The sequence below is a fragment of the Silene latifolia genome, unplaced genomic scaffold (genome assembly GCF_048544455.1).
Source record: "Silene latifolia isolate original U9 population unplaced genomic scaffold, ASM4854445v1 scaffold_168, whole genome shotgun sequence".
NCBI lineage: Eukaryota > Viridiplantae > Streptophyta > Magnoliopsida > Caryophyllales > Caryophyllaceae > Silene > Silene latifolia.
This window is the reverse complement of record NW_027413147.1, coordinates 208,823-226,190: the sequence shown is the minus strand read 5'-3', so window position 1 is coordinate 226,190 and position 17,368 is coordinate 208,823. Positions and strand designations below refer to the sequence as shown.

General features: G+C 38.0%; 3 protein-coding genes and 1 non-coding gene across 4 annotated transcripts; 1 reads left to right on the top strand and 3 right to left on the bottom strand.

The window, feature by feature from the left end:
• Nucleotides 1–9,499: 9,499 nt before the first annotated feature.
• Nucleotides 9,500–10,255, bottom strand: LOC141638059 (uncharacterized). The gene has a single exon (XM_074447507.1). The coding sequence runs from the start codon at nt 10,253–10,255 to the stop codon at nt 9,500–9,502; it is 756 nt and encodes a 251-aa protein (XP_074303608.1).
• Nucleotides 10,256–10,652: 397 nt separating this feature from the next.
• On the bottom strand, nt 10,653–12,061 carry LOC141638058 (uncharacterized). The gene is made up of 3 exons (XM_074447506.1): nt 11,639–12,061; nt 11,444–11,548; nt 10,653–11,177 (listed from the first exon to the last, which is right to left on the bottom strand). Exons 1-3 carry the CDS (start codon nt 12,059–12,061, stop codon nt 10,653–10,655), a joined length of 1,053 nt encoding a protein of 350 aa, XP_074303607.1.
• A 2,488-nt stretch (nt 12,062–14,549) lies between these two features.
• Nucleotides 14,550–14,659, bottom strand: LOC141638071 (small nucleolar RNA R71). The gene has a single exon (XR_012541982.1). It is a non-coding gene; the product is annotated as a small nucleolar RNA R71 (small nucleolar RNA).
• A 1,426-nt stretch (nt 14,660–16,085) lies between these two features.
• LOC141638057 (uncharacterized) lies at nt 16,086–16,916 on the top strand. The gene has a single exon (XM_074447505.1). The coding sequence runs from the start codon at nt 16,086–16,088 to the stop codon at nt 16,914–16,916; it is 831 nt and encodes a 276-aa protein (XP_074303606.1).
• Nucleotides 16,917–17,368: the final 452 nt, after the last annotated feature.

Genomic DNA, 17,368 nt, shown 5'->3' with positions numbered 1-17,368 from the left:
TGTTGTTATTAGAAGAATATTTTGTTTTTTTGTTTCGAAAGATTCTATTTTTAAAACGTCGTGCAAACAAGACTGTCTCATTTTCTATGTCGGAGCTAACATCTTCGCATTTCAAGGCCATATTTTTACCTCTACTCGGTTCTGCTTCATCAGCATTTAGAGTGATTTTTTGGGCCATGAGAGCACCAATGAGCTCTTGGTAAGATAGGTTCTCAAGATCTCGCGATTCCTCCATTGTTGTGACTTTGGCACGCCACTTTTTAGTTAGGCTCCTAAGAACCTTTCTAGCAATGTCCTCGGTGTTGAACTTTCTTCCTAGGTTTTTCAATTCATTTATAATGCTTGGAAAACGTGCGGACATACTATCCAAGGACTCATTTGGCTCCATACTGAATAGCTCATATTTCTGCATTAACAGATCTATGCGGTATTTCCTAACAATGGAAGTACCTTCATAAGCTAATTCAAGGCCGTCCCATATTTCTTTGGCCGTTGAGCACGAAGATAAGCGATCGAATTCTGCAGTAGTCATGCCGTTTTGCAATAGGCTTATTACTTTAGAATTCTTTTCAGCCTTCTTGTAGTCAGCCTCGACATAATCCTCTTCCTTTTTCTCACAGGTAGTGCCTTTAGTGGATGCAACCAAGATTTTATGCGGTCCGTTTTGGATAATCCTCCAGCGCTCCCAATCATGACCTTTCACATAGTGAGTCATCATGTTCTTCCATAAACCATAATTCTTCCCATCAAAGACGGGACACTTGAGGTATTTGGAATCCATTTATCACGTGATAGGAAGCGAAATATGAAACGATAAGATAAATAAAGATAGATAGATCAACCTCTTTGCGGTTAGGCAATCAAGAGCACGAGGCTCTGATACCAATTAAAGAGTCTATGGATCCGAAATACTCATGAGGGGGGTGAATTGAGGATTAAAAAGCTTTAACCTACTTTTTCGATTGTACGTGTATAATTAATTATTTAAAGTTTATCGATTAAATTTCAACTAATCAATTAAGTAACGAATTAAAACACAATGCAAATAAACAAAAGAGAAAGAGAGGCACACGGATTTTTGAAGTGGTTCAGTTTCACAAATCGAAACCTACGTCTACTATTCTCGATTAATAAATTTAGTACCTTTCTACGGATTACAAATTTACTAACCCAATTCGTACAACTAACCCTAGTTGTAACTCAAATGAGTATCGCTAAATACACGAGTGACTAACTAATTTATGCTAATAAGAAAGCACTAATGATTCTTCTAAAAGTTCACGTTAATGAACGAGTAAGAAATCAATTAAGCACTATTATCTTATAACGATAATGAAAGAACGAATGCACAAGTATATATGATGCACGACCTTTTCAAAATAACAAAACGGTTTTTAGCTTTTAAAACACGGTTTTGCTTTTAAAAATAAAATCAAATTATGCTCAAAGGTCTTACTTTTAATGTTGCAAAGTGTAGAGTATTTATAGAACAAGAGGAAGCAAGGCACACGGATTCATCGAAACCCTAGAGGCCGAAATATAAGATATGAAAATAGAATCATATCTTATTATTTTTATCCATAAAATCTTAGGAAAAGATATAAGTTGTTAATAGATTATCTTATCATATATTCACCTAATATTCTTTCCTTAATGCTAGATATGGCGAATGATAATAAGGAAAAATCATAACAACTTTACTTATTTTATTTAAGCAATCTCTTAGAAAAGGTATAGGATAATTATAAGATAATCCAATCAAATATATACTTAATATATTTTCCTTAAATCTTAAGATAGCCGAAATATATGATATGCAAACAAATCATATCATATTATTTCTATCCTTAAAATCTTAGGAGATAATAGAGAATATTCAAAAGATAATTTTATCAATTATTCTTCTATTATCTTTTCCTTAAATCTTAAGATATGATAAGATTTTCCATAACAAAAATATTCTTATCATATATAACCATATCAAATTAAATATGAAATATATGTTAAGATAATTCTAGAGAATAAAATCTTAACAGTAACAACTTTTATTCATGGCTTACACGAAACCAACACGGCTCATATGCCTTGTTTTTCGTGAAAACCCTAGCTTGATATTAGGTTAGATTTAGGGTTTAAGAATATGCTATATTAGAAACCCTAATTAGCAATATGACTCAACTCAAAAGTTGATTCAATACAATTACTAATTATAAGCTTATCATAAAATCATACTTAATAGGGATATAATCTCACTTGCATAATAAATACCTTTTGCTAAAAACATTTAAAAGAACAAAAACATTTTTCAAAACAATTTAAAAACTATTTTTGTCGTGTATAATATAAACTTCACATCTCAATGTTATAGTAGAAGAGCTATAACATTGAGCTCTTGTATAAGTAATGTTATAACTGTGAGGCTATAACTTTACTAATCTAAGAAGCACATTCTTACGTTACCATTACGTGATAATCACCTATACTATTCTAATCTTCTTAGGAAATCTTCGAATGTTGGCTACTTCATTATCCAAGCTTGATTAATCTTTAAATGAGCTTCATCTTCTCATGAATGCTTGAATAAGTCTTCAATATCTTATAATATCTTGATCCTTGATTGAGGGCTTGATCATAATATGTTCTTGTATACTTTCACCAATTCTTTAATGCTTGCAAATAGTAAGTCTAATCTAAAAGGACTAAATAAACAATTAAGCGCAACGAGTATATAGAATATAAAGCACTCTTGACATCATCAAAACATAAACATATATATCTATATGGTTCAACACCCTACCTTAGCACAACTGCAATGAGACACAAGCAAAGCAATCTAGAACGGCTCCTCTACGAAGTCCTCACCTAACAACAATCACATAAACTCCAATTACCATATGCAAAACCCCTTTTTCCCCCAATTCACAAATTAAGGCAACCCAAAAAGATTAATCAATGGAACTAATGAAATCAAGGACTTACCGACACCCACGATATAATGAATGATGAAGAATACTTGCTAACAATCCACGCACTTGAGAGAGATTTGGAGAGGATTAGAGTTATATTGAAATGTTTAGGTTTTGTGAAAATTATTAGAAACTGTTAATCCACGATTAAATAACTTTAATCCTTTCTAAATCAAACCACGGAATTAATACCCGTCAGACCGGATACTCCGTCGAGTATAGAGTATACTCGGCCAAGAATCCTCTACTCGGTCGAGTATTCCCATATTCGGCCGAGTATTCCCATACTCAGCCGAGTATTCCTGGGTAGTAAACTGTCCAGGAACACACGACACCCTTACTCGACCGAGTAAGCCATATTCGGTCGAGTAACAGACTTAGGAAAAACCGTGGTATTACAGCACCAAAGCACCGAAATATCCATGCTCGATGATGGCCTTATCCTCCTCCGACAGCTTACCGAAGGCGTCCATCATCGCCGTGTAACCAGAAAAGGACCTCATGTTCCCTGCCTCCTGCGCCAATTCAAAAGAAAGCTTCCTTAAGCACAAGAAAATGATAAGAAGTGAATAAATAAGGAAATATGTAAATGAACAAAGAAATGATAAGTTGAAGGCTTACCATACTCCTCGCCGTCCTGTACGACAAGTGGCTCTCCGCTGCCCAAATGAGATGTCTACCATCCCATTTCTTGGCCCACTCAGGCGCTCTTGCGAGCTGATGGTCGCCTCGTCCCACATTGGCCTTCCGTGGGGCCTCCTCCTCCATCTCCTGAATGGTATAAGGCTCAATGTCGGTCTCCATGAAGTCTCTCCCTAACGTAGAAGGAATATCCTCTACAAATCAAAGTAAACAAAGCAATGCCAAGCGTGTTTTCAAGCATTTTCGAGCGTTTCAAGCGTTTAAAAGCAGCATTTCTAGCCATCTTTGGCCACGCTTTCCAACGTCCAACCACACATGTAGTAGTATGAGTCAAGAAGAGTCTAAGTTCGAGCTTAGTTGCGGGTTTGAGTCGAATTCGGCAGCATTTCGCTACAATGTCAATTATGCCATATAAAAGTGTCATAGAGGAGCTGACATAAATCAAAAATCCGGCATGATAGAAATTTTACCCACTACTCAAGGGTTCCATAACACCAAGTTTCATCAAAAATAGGCTAGTATAGGGCCATTTTCGAAGGGTTTTACGGTTTAGTAGAGAGACTGTCACATTTCGCCCTCAAATCCTTAATACTCGACGAAAATACGAAAGGGATATATAGTTGTGTTCCTAACATGACCAATTACTCATTTATAATGTCAATTTCATGGGGCAAATTTATTTGAGACGAAAGCCCCAAATTTTCGACATAAATGGGTGTATAAACCCGAATTATCGACCCAAAAAGCAAGTTGAAATGCAAATTAAAGCAAGTACAAGACACATACCTTGATTAGTCATGGTTTATGGCGAGATTTGATCAAGTTTTTGACGGAATTTGGTTGAGTTTTTATGAAGAAACGAAAATATTTTTGTTTTGAAATGAAAACAAAACACGAATTAGGTCGGGTTTTTACTTAGACGGGGACGAGCTTGGGAAAGGACGCAGCACTTGATGCGCCTCTTCCAAAGGTCGCAGCTTTTGCTGCACCTTTTCCTTAACATGTTTCCTCAAAATTAGTTGAAATCCGTTATTTGTGGGCCCAGGCTTCGTTCGCCTCTTCCTCAACATATGGCTTCTTTTTGGATGTTCTCTTCGTCCGAATCGGTATTTTTTCCTCAACAGACTACATAAAACCACGACATTTTGTTCCCCAGTGAGAGTTCATGGTCACCAAATACAGTTCATGAGCTTATCCTCTTTATCGGAATTTCGTTTTTGACTACCCGAGCGGATTTTCTCTCCTCAACAAGGCAAAGGGCGTGTCGAACCTTTATTCTTTCCTCAGCAAGGCAAAGGGCGTGTCGAACCTTTATTTTCTCCTCAGCAAGGCAAAGGGCGTGTCGAACCTTTATTTTTTCCTCAGCAAGGCAAAGGGCGTGTCAAACCTTTATCTTCTTTTCCTCAGCGATGCTAAGGACGCATCCTTATCGACCTTTATGATTCTTCCCCACGGTACCAAGAGAGCACCGTTGCCAACGCAGGTATGGTCTCTTCTTATGGCTGGCGAGCTTCCTTACGTAGTTTAATGGACTATAAACGACCCTCCCTGATAGTCTACAGACTCTAAAATGTTCCCGACGACAGGTCTTTGGTTCAGACCCCTTGAGCCGCCTCGCGTCGCCATAGTCGTCAGGTTGTAATCTTCGATTGACCTGATGGCTGTACTTTGACTTTCGCCTTGTCCAAGCCTCATTCAAAGAGGGGGCTCTGTAGATACCTCATTTCTGTACCTCCCGCCAACCACCCAGTGATGATTGGGCCGCATGTTTGATATGCGGAGCGATTTATGACAATTCGTAAGTTAATCGACAAGTGATAGCTCAATCACTCGAGTCAACCTCATGGTCGTCATCTACGTGCCGATATGGTTGTTTTGACATTAATTAGAGTTCATTTGGAGTCCAGGTCAAAAACCGCTTCATTTTCTAAACACCGTTTAAATGCTGAGTCGGAATATCCGGAGTGTTTTAGAATTCTCTGGATATTTATTCCTAATTAAATTTAATATTTTTAAGGAAATATCTTCTGCATATTGTGTTTCACGGAATAAGGAAGTGTATATCAACCGAAATTCCATAAAAAACGCAGAAATCTTTCTTGCTGAGGAGGAAACCTCTGGGGAAATGATGCAGCAGGTGTTTCGCCTCTTCCAAGGGTCGCAGTGGCTGCTGCGCCTCTTCCCCAGCCTTTTTCCATGCTTTCCAGAATATTTTCGTGATTTGTTTCCGTATCTGTGTCATTCCTAAACTCCTTCATAGGTTTAGTATAAATAGAGACCTTCGGTCTCCATATTTGGCACGCGAGTGTTCCGCCCCTTCTTTCTCTCTTTGCATTCTAGACTACGCTATTGCTTTCGATGCCTACGTGCTTGATCAATCGACCACGTAAGCTCAGATCATTCTGAGTCCCAGTCACGTTGCATAGACCGACCAATTTGACCAACTCCACCTTAATCAACTTAATCAATCTTTTAAATCCTTTAACAAGGGCACTTTCCACGCATATTCGTGTCGAACAATCACTAAACGATAACTGTAGTCGATCTCGTTCGTCAAACATGTAAGTCTGAGGGTGTAAATCCCATTTATTTATTGTACCTTTTTATTTTGTATCATCCAATGTAAGGTCTATATCAAAAGCACGTTCAAAAACCATCTTAAAACCATCTTTTAAAACCGTTTTTATAAAACAGCAGAGGTCTGACGTCGAGAAGAAACGCAGCAGCAGTAGTTGTGCCTCTTCCAGAGGCTGCCGCTGCTCGTGCTCTTCTTCTTCTTCCTCGACTTTATGCAATTTCCCCTTTTCTCTTATTCTTTCGTTTCTTTTGTTCATTTCAGTATATAAACATGCTTTTAACTAATCCTTTTCAAATTATAATTCTTAATTCGACATAAATCCCTTATAATCCAAGATTTGCGGGTTTTCGTCATCTTATTCAAACCCGGATTTTAAAGGTTCGATTTTCCCATATCGAGTCTTTAGAGTTCGTCTTTTGTACATAGTTTTCTTTATTTGATTTCAGTTTATCAAGTTTAATTCCATTTCAAGTTCAACGTTTCGACCTTTACAAAACATTGTATAATTATGTAAATCGCCGTAATAATTTTTTAGTCTTTAATCTGACTGGTGACGATATTAGTATGTATGTAATCAATTAAAACACTTTAATTCGAGTTAAATATTAATAATCGACCTTAAATTTACCAATGAACGATAACAATTCGTGATTCTGACTTCATAGCCAGAACCCAACTCAAGAACGAACGCAGGAAGTGTTGCGCCTCTTCCAAGGGACGCAGCAGATGTTGCGCCTGTTCTGGGTTGGCTTACGTCCCTGAACTCTTTCTCACTTTGACGTAGCTTCTAATTACGGTTTGAATCGACTATTAATCGTATTATCACTTCTAATCTGACGTATTTTCGTATTTAATTTCAATTTTATTTTTCTTTTATTTTCCTCTTCAAAATTCTGTCTTTGAGCGTGCTTTTGACGTAGATCAAATAATCCTTGTAATTCTTGTAATTTTAATTATTGTAATTCATTTATTATTATTATTATTATTATTATCATCATTATTATTATTATTATTATTATTATTATTATTATTATTATTATTATTATTATTATTATAAAATGATGCGCGCAACTCTCATTAAAAGAAAAAAAAAAGTTTACATGAATTGGTGGGGAGCCGAGAGACAATCTGGGCTCCCACACCCTTAGCAACAGCAAAGCTAAGTCTAGTAAAAATGTAAGCGGCCACCCGAGCCCCCGCATCCCCTTATTATTATTATTATTATTATTATTATTATTATTATTATTATTATTATTATTATTATTATTATTATTATTATTATTATTATTATTATTATTATTATTTGGCAACAAATAATGAGAATTATAAGATGCACAAATAATGTTTGTTTAGTAACCCAAAATAAGTTGATGCATATTTGTGACGAAGAGCTTTAATATATGTTATTGGAAGCAAAAGCTTGAATGAGAAGCTCAATATATTTTAGATTATATTCGATTGAAAGGGTTTCTTATGTGATTTATAACCATTTATTTATGGGGAATAAGCAACCTAGACATCTATATCACATCAAAGGAAATAAATTAAATATACACAAAATCGTTACGCTAGGTATCACCAAAACGGACACGGAAATATGACACGAGATCCTATGAAATTTAGGACACGGGACACGTTATTTAAATTTAATAATATATATCTATACTATCTAATTAAAAGGCTACCTTAACACATTTAATTTTATTCCACATCACCTTAACACATTCAATTTTATTCCACTTGGGACTTGTACATCTCATTAATTTCTTTCATTTTTATCCATGGAATAAAAATTAAAGGGAAATGATAAATACAACCCATTGGGGTTGTATTTATACAACTAAAAAAGAAAATAAATGCTCAATACAAGCATTAATTGCATTGATTCATGTGTAATTTTTTCTCTAATTTCTAAATTAATACCAATTTTAGAAGGGTATTAAATGCTTAATAAAACCCAATTGGAGAACTTTAAATAAAGTTCTTCCAATGCCAAGTCATTTTTCACAAATTTCTAATTTTCTAAGTTTAAGAACTTTTTCCTTCAATGGAAGAACTTTTATTTTGTTCTTAATTGGGACCCATTATTATTTTTTCTTATCAACCATCACAATATTTAATTTATTGAAATCAACAAAGAACTTGGTTCTTAAAAAAGAACCTAGTTCTTATTTTGACAAACTCAAGGACATCCACAATGGAAGGAACTTTATTTTTAAAGTTCTTATTGACAAACTCAACGTAAGAACCATCCATTGCACTTGCTCTAATATAGTTAAAAGTCTAACTAAAGCATTCAATTTTATTCCAAGGGAACATTCTTATAATTAATTTTATTTATTACAGAGTATTTGATTATATAATGACCATAATTAAAAATTTAGAATAAAAAAACCATTTAAAATTAAAACCGCAAAATCTCTAACAGATTTTCACTCAAAATTTGATAATTTTAACCCTTAAAAAGCAAACGAGGATTAAATAGGAAAACAAATAAAGGGAGTTGACAGTAGTCACAGTACGAAGTACCGTGTTAATAGGTTTAATTTTCATAATTCACATCCTATTTTATCATTTGTTGTCTTTTCAAATAATTCGTATCTATACAGGTAGTATTAACCAAAAGAAGGAAACTTATACAAGATCCGTGATTTTTTCACGGGTTTCAAAACTAGTTATATAGTTATAAACATTCGATTTTCTTTTTGTAAAAGTATTGATATTAAATTTAAATAACTGAAGGAAAAACTTGGCCTTGATTATAACTCATTTCATTTCCCAGCCAAATCCATCCTTTAATCAATCTCTTTCAACACCTTCATTTCTCGTCTAAAGAACATCATTCACCCCAAATGATGTCCAAATACCAATTACACGAGTCGGACACGTGCCCAAGTACCATGGACAAGCATCGGACACGTGCCCAAATAAATGTAGAAAGTTAGAAATGGCTTTATAGGTGTCCGACACGTTTAGGCGTGTGTCCGATGAGTGTCGGTGTCGGACACGTAATGACTAGTTAAGAGAAGTGTCTCATGTCTATGCTACCTAGTCGTTACATAGAACTTTAATTTTTTTTTTTTGGGTGTCAAAGAGCCACAAAACAATGTCAAAGGTGGGGTTCGCATTTGAGACCTATTATTGACTATACTTCATTCTTAATCACTAAACTAAGACATATTTGGTTCATATAGAACCTTTATTTTTTTTTATTTTTTTTGGTGAAAGGTAATAATTTCATTAAGCACGTAACAAACTATTACAAACTAATACAATTTCCAAAAACATAAGAAATTTCCTAATTAAGGAAATTTCAATTCAACAAGCTAACACTACTCAACCAATCAGTATCTCGACGATCATACACATGAGTAAGTCTAGCCTTGATTCTATTTTTAACTATCTGCATGATGTGATGCACTAGAATTTCATGTCTAAGCAGACTACCTTCAACACGAACATGATTGCTCTGCATCCATATGAAATAAAATGCTGCCATAAAAACACACATCACCACCTTCTGCTGGACACCAGACCTCACCTGATCCCAAATACCTGCTAACAATGTCCCAGCTGATAACACCACTTGAACATCGTCAGCAAGCACACTGAGAATACGCTGACTATAAGGGCACTGCTGAAACAAATGCTCATGAGCCTCAACCCCAGTCCCACACAACAAACACTGATCATCCTGAGAAATCCCTAAGGCAAAAAGTTCAGCCTTTACCTGTAGAGCTTCTCTTGCAATCAACCATCCCACAAAACTATGTTTAGGAACATTCCAGTCACTCCAAACATATTTATCCCATTGAACTGCCTGGAATTTATTTCTTAACATCTCATAGCCACTATTGACTGTGTAACCCTTAGAATCTAGCAACCATTGACCATCCTGATAACTTGCAACCAATTTATCTCTCACCCTGCAGACTGATTTCCATCCCCAACTAATGTCACAAGTGGATGTATAATCAGACCAGGATGTCCCTTTTAAGTAGACTTGATGAACCCATTTAACCCACAGCTTATCAGGGTTACAATAGATCCACCAAACAAGCTTACCCATGGCTGCAATATTCTATGAATAGCTATCCCTAATACCCAGTCCACCCTCATTTTTAGGAGCACACACCTTGTCCCAGCTCACCAGAGGAACTCTCAACAAATCACTTTTACCATCCCAAAGATAACTTCTACAAATTGCATTCAACCTACTAAGAACACCCTTTGGAATGATAAAAATATTAACCCAATAATTGTATAGTGTTGTTAACACCGAGTTAACAAGCACTAACCTACCAGCATAGGAGAGTTTCTTTGAGCCAAAGCTTCTGATCCTGCTTATAAGCTTCTCCACTAGAATCTGTCCTTATACTTTTTTCATTCTCCCAGCCGTGATAGGGACTCCCAAATAAGAAAAAAGGAAGCCTACCCTCGGAGAACCCAGCCACCTGCAATATGTCCTACTTCACCCCAGCATCGACTCCATTGAAGTAAGCACTAGTCTTAAAAGGACTCATGAGCAAGCCATATGCTTTAGAGAATGTAGCAAAGGCCCTCAACAACACCATTATAGAAGAGACGTCCCCTTTACTAAATAATAACAAGTCATTTGTAAACATGAGATGAGATAACTTGAGAGGAGCACATAAGGGATAATACTTGAACTTCATTGTATCTGTAACATAAGTCAGAACCCTACTCAGATACTCCATTGCAATAGTAAAAAGGAGGGGAGACAAAGGATCACCCTGTCTCAACCCCTTCTCCCCTTTGAAAAACTCAAAGATATCCCCATTAAGCATTAAAGAGTAGGTTGCTGTTTTCACACATTCCATCACCAGCCCAATAAACTGTCCAGGAAAATTCAATGTTGTCATCATCTCCTCCAAAAATCTCCAACTCACAGAATCATATGCTTTTTTAAGGTCAACCTTGAGTAAAACTCTAGGAGAGACAGACTTCCTATTATACATTCTAATAATATCCTGACAGATTAAAATATTTTCAACAATACTCCTTCCTTTTATAAACCCTCCTTGGTTATCACTGATAATATGAGGGAGCACCTCAGGCAACCTCTTACACAATAATTTTGAGATGTACTTATATACCACATTACAATAAGAAATAGGTCTTAATTGGGTAACATTTTATGGTATCTCACATTTAGGGATAAGTGTAATAAGGGTATGGTTTAGTTGTTTGAGCAGTTTCCCATGTTGGAAAAAATCCTTAATTGCAGCACACACACAGTTCCTCCCACTATATCCCAAGAATCTCGAAAGAAAGCACTAGTGTATCCATCTGGCCCTGCAGCCTTATGGACTGGAATAGAGAACATAACTTCCTTGATTTCCTGATCAGTGACCGGGGACAGCAATAAAAGATGATGATCAGGGGTGCAACCCCTGCCCAACTAAACAACAGACTGGCTGACAACAATGACCTCATCAGAGGATCCAAGCAGAGAGGTATAAAAATCTAGAAAAGCACTCTGGATTGTTGCAGGTTCATCACAAAGCCTACCTGCAGAATCCTCAATTCTTAGCACCTTATTCCTTACTTGTTTGCCTTTAATTATACTATGAAAATACTTAGTATTATTATCCCCTATATCAACCCAAGTAGCTTTAGATTTTTGCAATAGAAAGTCATTGCAGGCTTTCTCCATCCATCTCACACTGCTAGAAGCTTCAAGCTCTTGTTGTATTAAATCAGGGTTAAAAGGATCATCCCTAATTTGCTCCTGGATATACTCTAAGTTCATTCTTGCCCTAGAAGTATTATTCTCAATGTCATTAGAGTTGGCACTGTTGAGCTGTTTTAAAGGCCCCTTAAGAGCTTTCAATTTGCAGACCAACTGATACATTCTTCTGCCATACAAAATTTCCCTTCTTCTTTCATGCATTCTAACTCCTATCGAGTTGGTTTTGTGCGCCTTACCTTGAATTTTGTGCCCGATACCTGCATCTATGATTTTGTGCCCCTCTTGCAGGATTTGAGACGGTTATAGAGGAATCGCGGCAAGAGAAGTGGTTCGATGATTAGGCATGAGGAAGAGAAGGGAGAAATGCTGAAGCAGTGTTCTCTGCCACCAGGCCGGCAGCCCGTCCACCGGTAGGGAACACTACCTGGTGAGAAGAGAAAGGAAGAATGCTGAGGAAGAGTTCTCTGCAGGCAGGCCGGCAACCAGCCCACTGGCAGGGAACACATGCCCATACTTAGCCAAAATTGAGGAAGCTTTTTGGAGCTAAAATTACAAGAGCTCGCTGCCGGTAAGTATAGCCGGCAGCCGGTCAACCGGCACACGCTTCCCCTTTTGAAGAAATGAAGAAGAAATCTAAGAAGGAGTACTCTCTGCCGGCAGGCCGGCAGCCGGTCCACCGGCAGAGAGATTCCCAGTCTTATTTTGGCCAGAATTTGGAGATGTCGCTGCCGGTTGAGGAGGCGATAGCCGGTGTGCCGGCACAGGACAACAGCTGCGATTTTTGGGTTTACTTCCTCCTTTCCTCTAATCCAATGAAATAGTATAAATGCCCCCTCCCTAATCAATTGTAAATACATACCCTAGATCTGAAATTATTTCTTTAACCTTATGCAAACCCGTAATCAAAACTTTAATCTTTCCTTAATCAATCATTAATTACTCCTTATATTAGCTTAGAATTAGTATTGTTGGATTGTTTACATTTAGTATTGGGTTGTTAATTTAAGATTGGTGAAGATTACTCTTCTATTTAATCAAAGGTTGCAACTTTGTTTTTATAATTGGTATAATCTCTTCTCTATTGTTGTTTATCTTTCAATTGTTTACATATTGAAGTTTATTTAATTAATCCATCTTTACATTATGTCTCCTCTTGTTTGTTACGTGTCAAAGCACCCATCTTTTGTGTTTGTTATCATAGCTATGTGTGAGTAGTGCCCTACTTGAATGGAGGGGGGTCTCATATAGCATCATAAGGGTAGATTATAGCATAGAAAGATACAATTCTTGAGTTTAAGCATCTCAATTTTATTATGCATGCTAGGTGTTTGTGTTAATGCTTGAATGAGAATGCTTTCATTATCTATCTTTTCTTGTTGAGTGAGAACTTGTCTAGTAAATAGGATTAGTATGATAAAATTATAGTTTAGTTGATTAGGTGAGGACTTAATCGATCTAAGCTTAGGGATTAGTCTCATATCGAGAGATAGAGTCTTTTCTATGCTTTTGCTTTCGAATTTATCACCCTATGCATGTCTCCCCTTAACTATATGAGTGAACCCAATATCCTAGTCTCTTAACCATTGTCTTTATCATCTCAAGCTTTAATCATTTTCTTTTGTTGCTTTTATTCTTATTCCTTAGTTAATTCAAATCAACCCCTTTTCCCTTTTTGAGCTAAACTAGTAGTCTAAACAAACGATCCTAGAACCATAATTCCATCCCTAGGGTCGACCTTTGCAAGCTACAACGTTCATTCGTACACTTGCGAAGCTAATACAAATAAAAAGCACATCAAGTTTTTGGCGCCGTTGCCGGGGACGGCAATATTGGATAGGATTAGTTGTTTTCATCTAGGCTTAGTTCTTTTATTTTGTTGTTTGCTTATTTGTTTTCTCCCCTTGTCCTAGTGCAACTCTTGCATTAGGACTATTTGATCTTTTGTTGAGTGCATGAATTGGTGCTACATCGGACCTCTTTAGCCACTTGATCACGAGATCGAGAAGACATACGGGCAAGAAGAAGATTAAGAAGATTAGCTCTTTCGGCAATTCGAGGATCTCCACCCTTTCTTAACCCACCAATTACCCAAAATTCCACAATTGATAACTTAGACCAACCACCCTCTTCTTCCACCCTATCACCCCTTCACATTCCACATAACTCTCCACCTCAAAACTCTCCCAGTGATTCACCACAAAATTCACAAACTCACTCACAACATTCCAACCATACAAACGAAACCGAATCTCCACGAAACAATCTCATAAACGAAGACATGGCGGACCAAACTATGGGCTATTACAATAGACCGGACCCCAACCGTGCATGTTTGGCTATCAACTATGGAGCCCTTGCTCCTAATACATTTGAATTCTGACATCATGTAATCAACTACATACAACAAGACATTTTCCATGGTATGAAGAATGAAGATGCACACCAACATCTCACCTCCTTCAAAGAAAAAGCATGTTCCATTAAGCATAACAGTGTGACGGAGGAGCAAATGCTCTTGATGCTCTTCCCCATTACTTTGAAGGACAACGCTAAGAAATGGTTGAACTCCCATGAGCCGGGCACGTTCACTACATGGGAAGCTCTATCCAAGGCATTCATCAACAAGTTCTACCCACCTTCTAAGACCGCAAGGATTCGTCATGAGATTCAAACTTTTAAACAAAGACTAATAATGGAGACTCTAAGTGAAGCTTGGGAGTGTTTTAAAGACCTTCTAGCATCTTGTCCACACCATGGCATCTCGAAATGGATGACCACCCAAACCTTTTTCCAAACTCTTGAGCAAAGGTTCCGGGACATGATCGTGGCGGCATCGGGTGGAAATTTTGATGGAATGAATAACGCTCAAATCACGAAAATGATTCAAAACATTTCCGAGATGGAGAGTAGTTATGCTAGAGATGTTGACTACAAAAGTGAAGGACCTTCCAAGATAGAGTTGGAGTACAAGACAAAATTGGATAACTTGACAAAGGAATTTGAAGAGTTCAAATTGGCAAAGAAGCATGGAGACTCGAAGCATGCCAATGAAGGTGGACCTAGCATTCCAAAGTTTATTACGTACAAGAACCAAGTTCTCCACCTATGCACTATCCTCCTCAAATGTTTTGCGATTATTGTGGCGGTGTGGGGCACACCATTGACTATTGTTCATCTATGCCTTAAGAAGATTAACAAGAATGCTTTGCTCTTCAAGGGCAAGGTGCACCTAGGGTCTCCTACCAACGTCATGATACCCTCTACCGCGCCTTCACTAATCAAGACCCGAAGCTTTCACGTGCGGGGAAACCATTGGACCCCAAATTTCAACAACCTCAATATATGCCTCCACCCAAACCCGATCACTCTCGGCCATACCACCAAAATCAAGGCCAAAGCTCTAACTACCGAGGCCAAAGATAACATGACAATCCAAACTACATCCCACCCCATCAAAGAGACAACTACCGCAACCAAAAAAAAATCCTCCATACCAACAACAAGGTTACCACTCAAACCAACAATCTCATCAACCATTCAACCAACAACAAGGATACCAACAACAAGGGTATTAACAACAAAATTTCAACCAATCTCCACAAAACCAACAATACATAGAACCACCTAATCCCAACTCTTCCCTTGATAAATTGCTAAGGAACATGGATGCCAAAGTGGATAATCAATTCAAAGCTTTGAAGACCGAATTATCAAATGTCCAAGCACATCAAAGGACATTTGATTCATATATGGCAAACCAAAACCCTTCTTCTTCTCAAAGGGCTCCTCGCTCATTGACTCCTCAAGGCTCCCATCCTAGAGATGGACCACCACCACACCAACAAGCCCATGTGGTGACCTTGAGGAGTGGGAAAGACGTGGAGGACCCCTACAAGGGCTATGAAGCTAAGAGAAAGAGAGCTGTGATGAGAGATGGTGAGAAGAGTCCACCTCCCTCACCATCAAGTCGGGTTGACCACACCAAGAAAGGGAAGGTGAGTGACTATGTTGAAGACGATGACAATTTTGTGTTGGAAGAGATAGTGGTTGAAAGAAACCAAGAGAGAGTGATTGAAAGAAACCAAGAGAAAGGTGAAGAAGCAAGTGAAGTAGCTAACACCAAGCAAGCCTCATCTCCCAAAAGGCCATTAACCCTCCAATACCATTTCCTAATAGAAGTAGAGCCATGAATGAGGAGAGGAAATTCTCCAAATTCTTGGACATGTTGAAGAAGCTTGAAGTTTCATTGCCTTTCACCGAGGTAGTGACACAAATGTCGCTCTACACAAAATTCTTAAAGGATGTGTTGACCAAGAAGAGAAGCATTGGAGGAGATGGTCTTGTATCTCTTAGAGTAGAATGTAGTGCAATCTTACTCAATCCCATGCTGGAGAAATTACAAGATCCGGGTAGTTTTTCCATCCCGTGCACGGTGGGTAATGTGAGCATCAAGAGGGCACTTTGTGATCTTGGTGCTAGTGTTAGCATCTTACCTCTTCCCACTGCAAATAAAGTTGGGTTAGATGACATGATTCCCACGTCCATGACATTACAACTTGCGGATAGATCGGTACAAAGACCGATGGGTGTGATTGAGGATGTGCCGGTCAAGGTTGGCAACTTCTATATCCCGGCGGACTTCATTGTACTTGATATTCCGGAGGATCAACAAACACCAATCATTCTAGGAAGATCTTTCCTAGCAACCGGAGATGTTAATATTAGTGTCAAGGAGGGGAAACTCACCTTCAAGGTAGGAGGGAATGTTTTTGAATTCTCTTTGACCGGGGCCATGTCACAACCTATGTTTGAAAGTGTCTACTCCATAGACATGTTGGAAGAAGTTATTAACGAAGCTAAGGACAAGTGTTCGGGGGAGCATTTGGAGGAAGACTATGAAGCTCTACCACCTATCTTGGATGAAGTTGAGGGTCCGAGCCCTCCTAAGGTAGATCTCAAACCTTTGCCCCCTTCCTTGAATATGCCTATCTTGATGAGGCACACTCCTTCCCCATGATCATCAATGCGGACCTAACGGCTTCCCAAAAAGAAAAACTCTTGAAAGTTCTTAAGGAAAACAAGAAAGCCATTGGTTATAGCCTTAATGACCTCACGGGAATCAATCCCCGAGTGTGCATGCACCGCATCATACTTGAGGATGGATTCACACCTTCCGCCCAACCTACGAGAAGGTTAAATGAGAAATTGAAGGAGGTGGTAAGGAAGGATGTTGATAAGTTGCTTGAGGCCGGAATTATCTACTCCATCTGCGGGAGCGAATGGGTTAGCCCGGTTCAAATCGTCCCCAAAAATGGCGGTATGACCGTGGTTGAGAATGAGGATGGTGAACTCATCTCCACCCGACCGGTCACGGGATGGAGAATGTGTATTGACTATAGGAAGATTAATTCCGCCTAAATCAAAGATCACTTTCCCTTACCATTTATTGACCAAATGCTTGAGAGACTT

Bases quoted from the DNA above. Each gene is read 5' to 3' on its own strand.
- LOC141638057 (XM_074447505.1), top strand. From the start codon at position 16,086: ATGAATGAGGAGAGGAAATTCTCCAAATTCTTGGACATGTTGAAGAAG.
- LOC141638058 (XM_074447506.1), bottom strand. From the start codon at position 12,061: ATGTATCAGTTGGTCTGCAAATTGAAAGCTCTTAAGGGGCCTTTAAAA. The intron at 11,549-11,638 runs GTCATTGTTGTC...GTCACTGATCAG, and splicing joins TGCTTGGATCCTCTGATGAG to GAAATCAAGGAAGTTATGTT. The intron at 11,178-11,443 runs GTGTGTGTGCTG...TTAATCTGTCAG, and splicing joins GGGATATAGTGGGAGGAACT to GATATTATTAGAATGTATAA.
- LOC141638059 (XM_074447507.1), bottom strand. From the start codon at position 10,255: ATGGGTAAGCTTGTTTGGTGGATCTATTGTAACCCTGATAAGCTGTGG.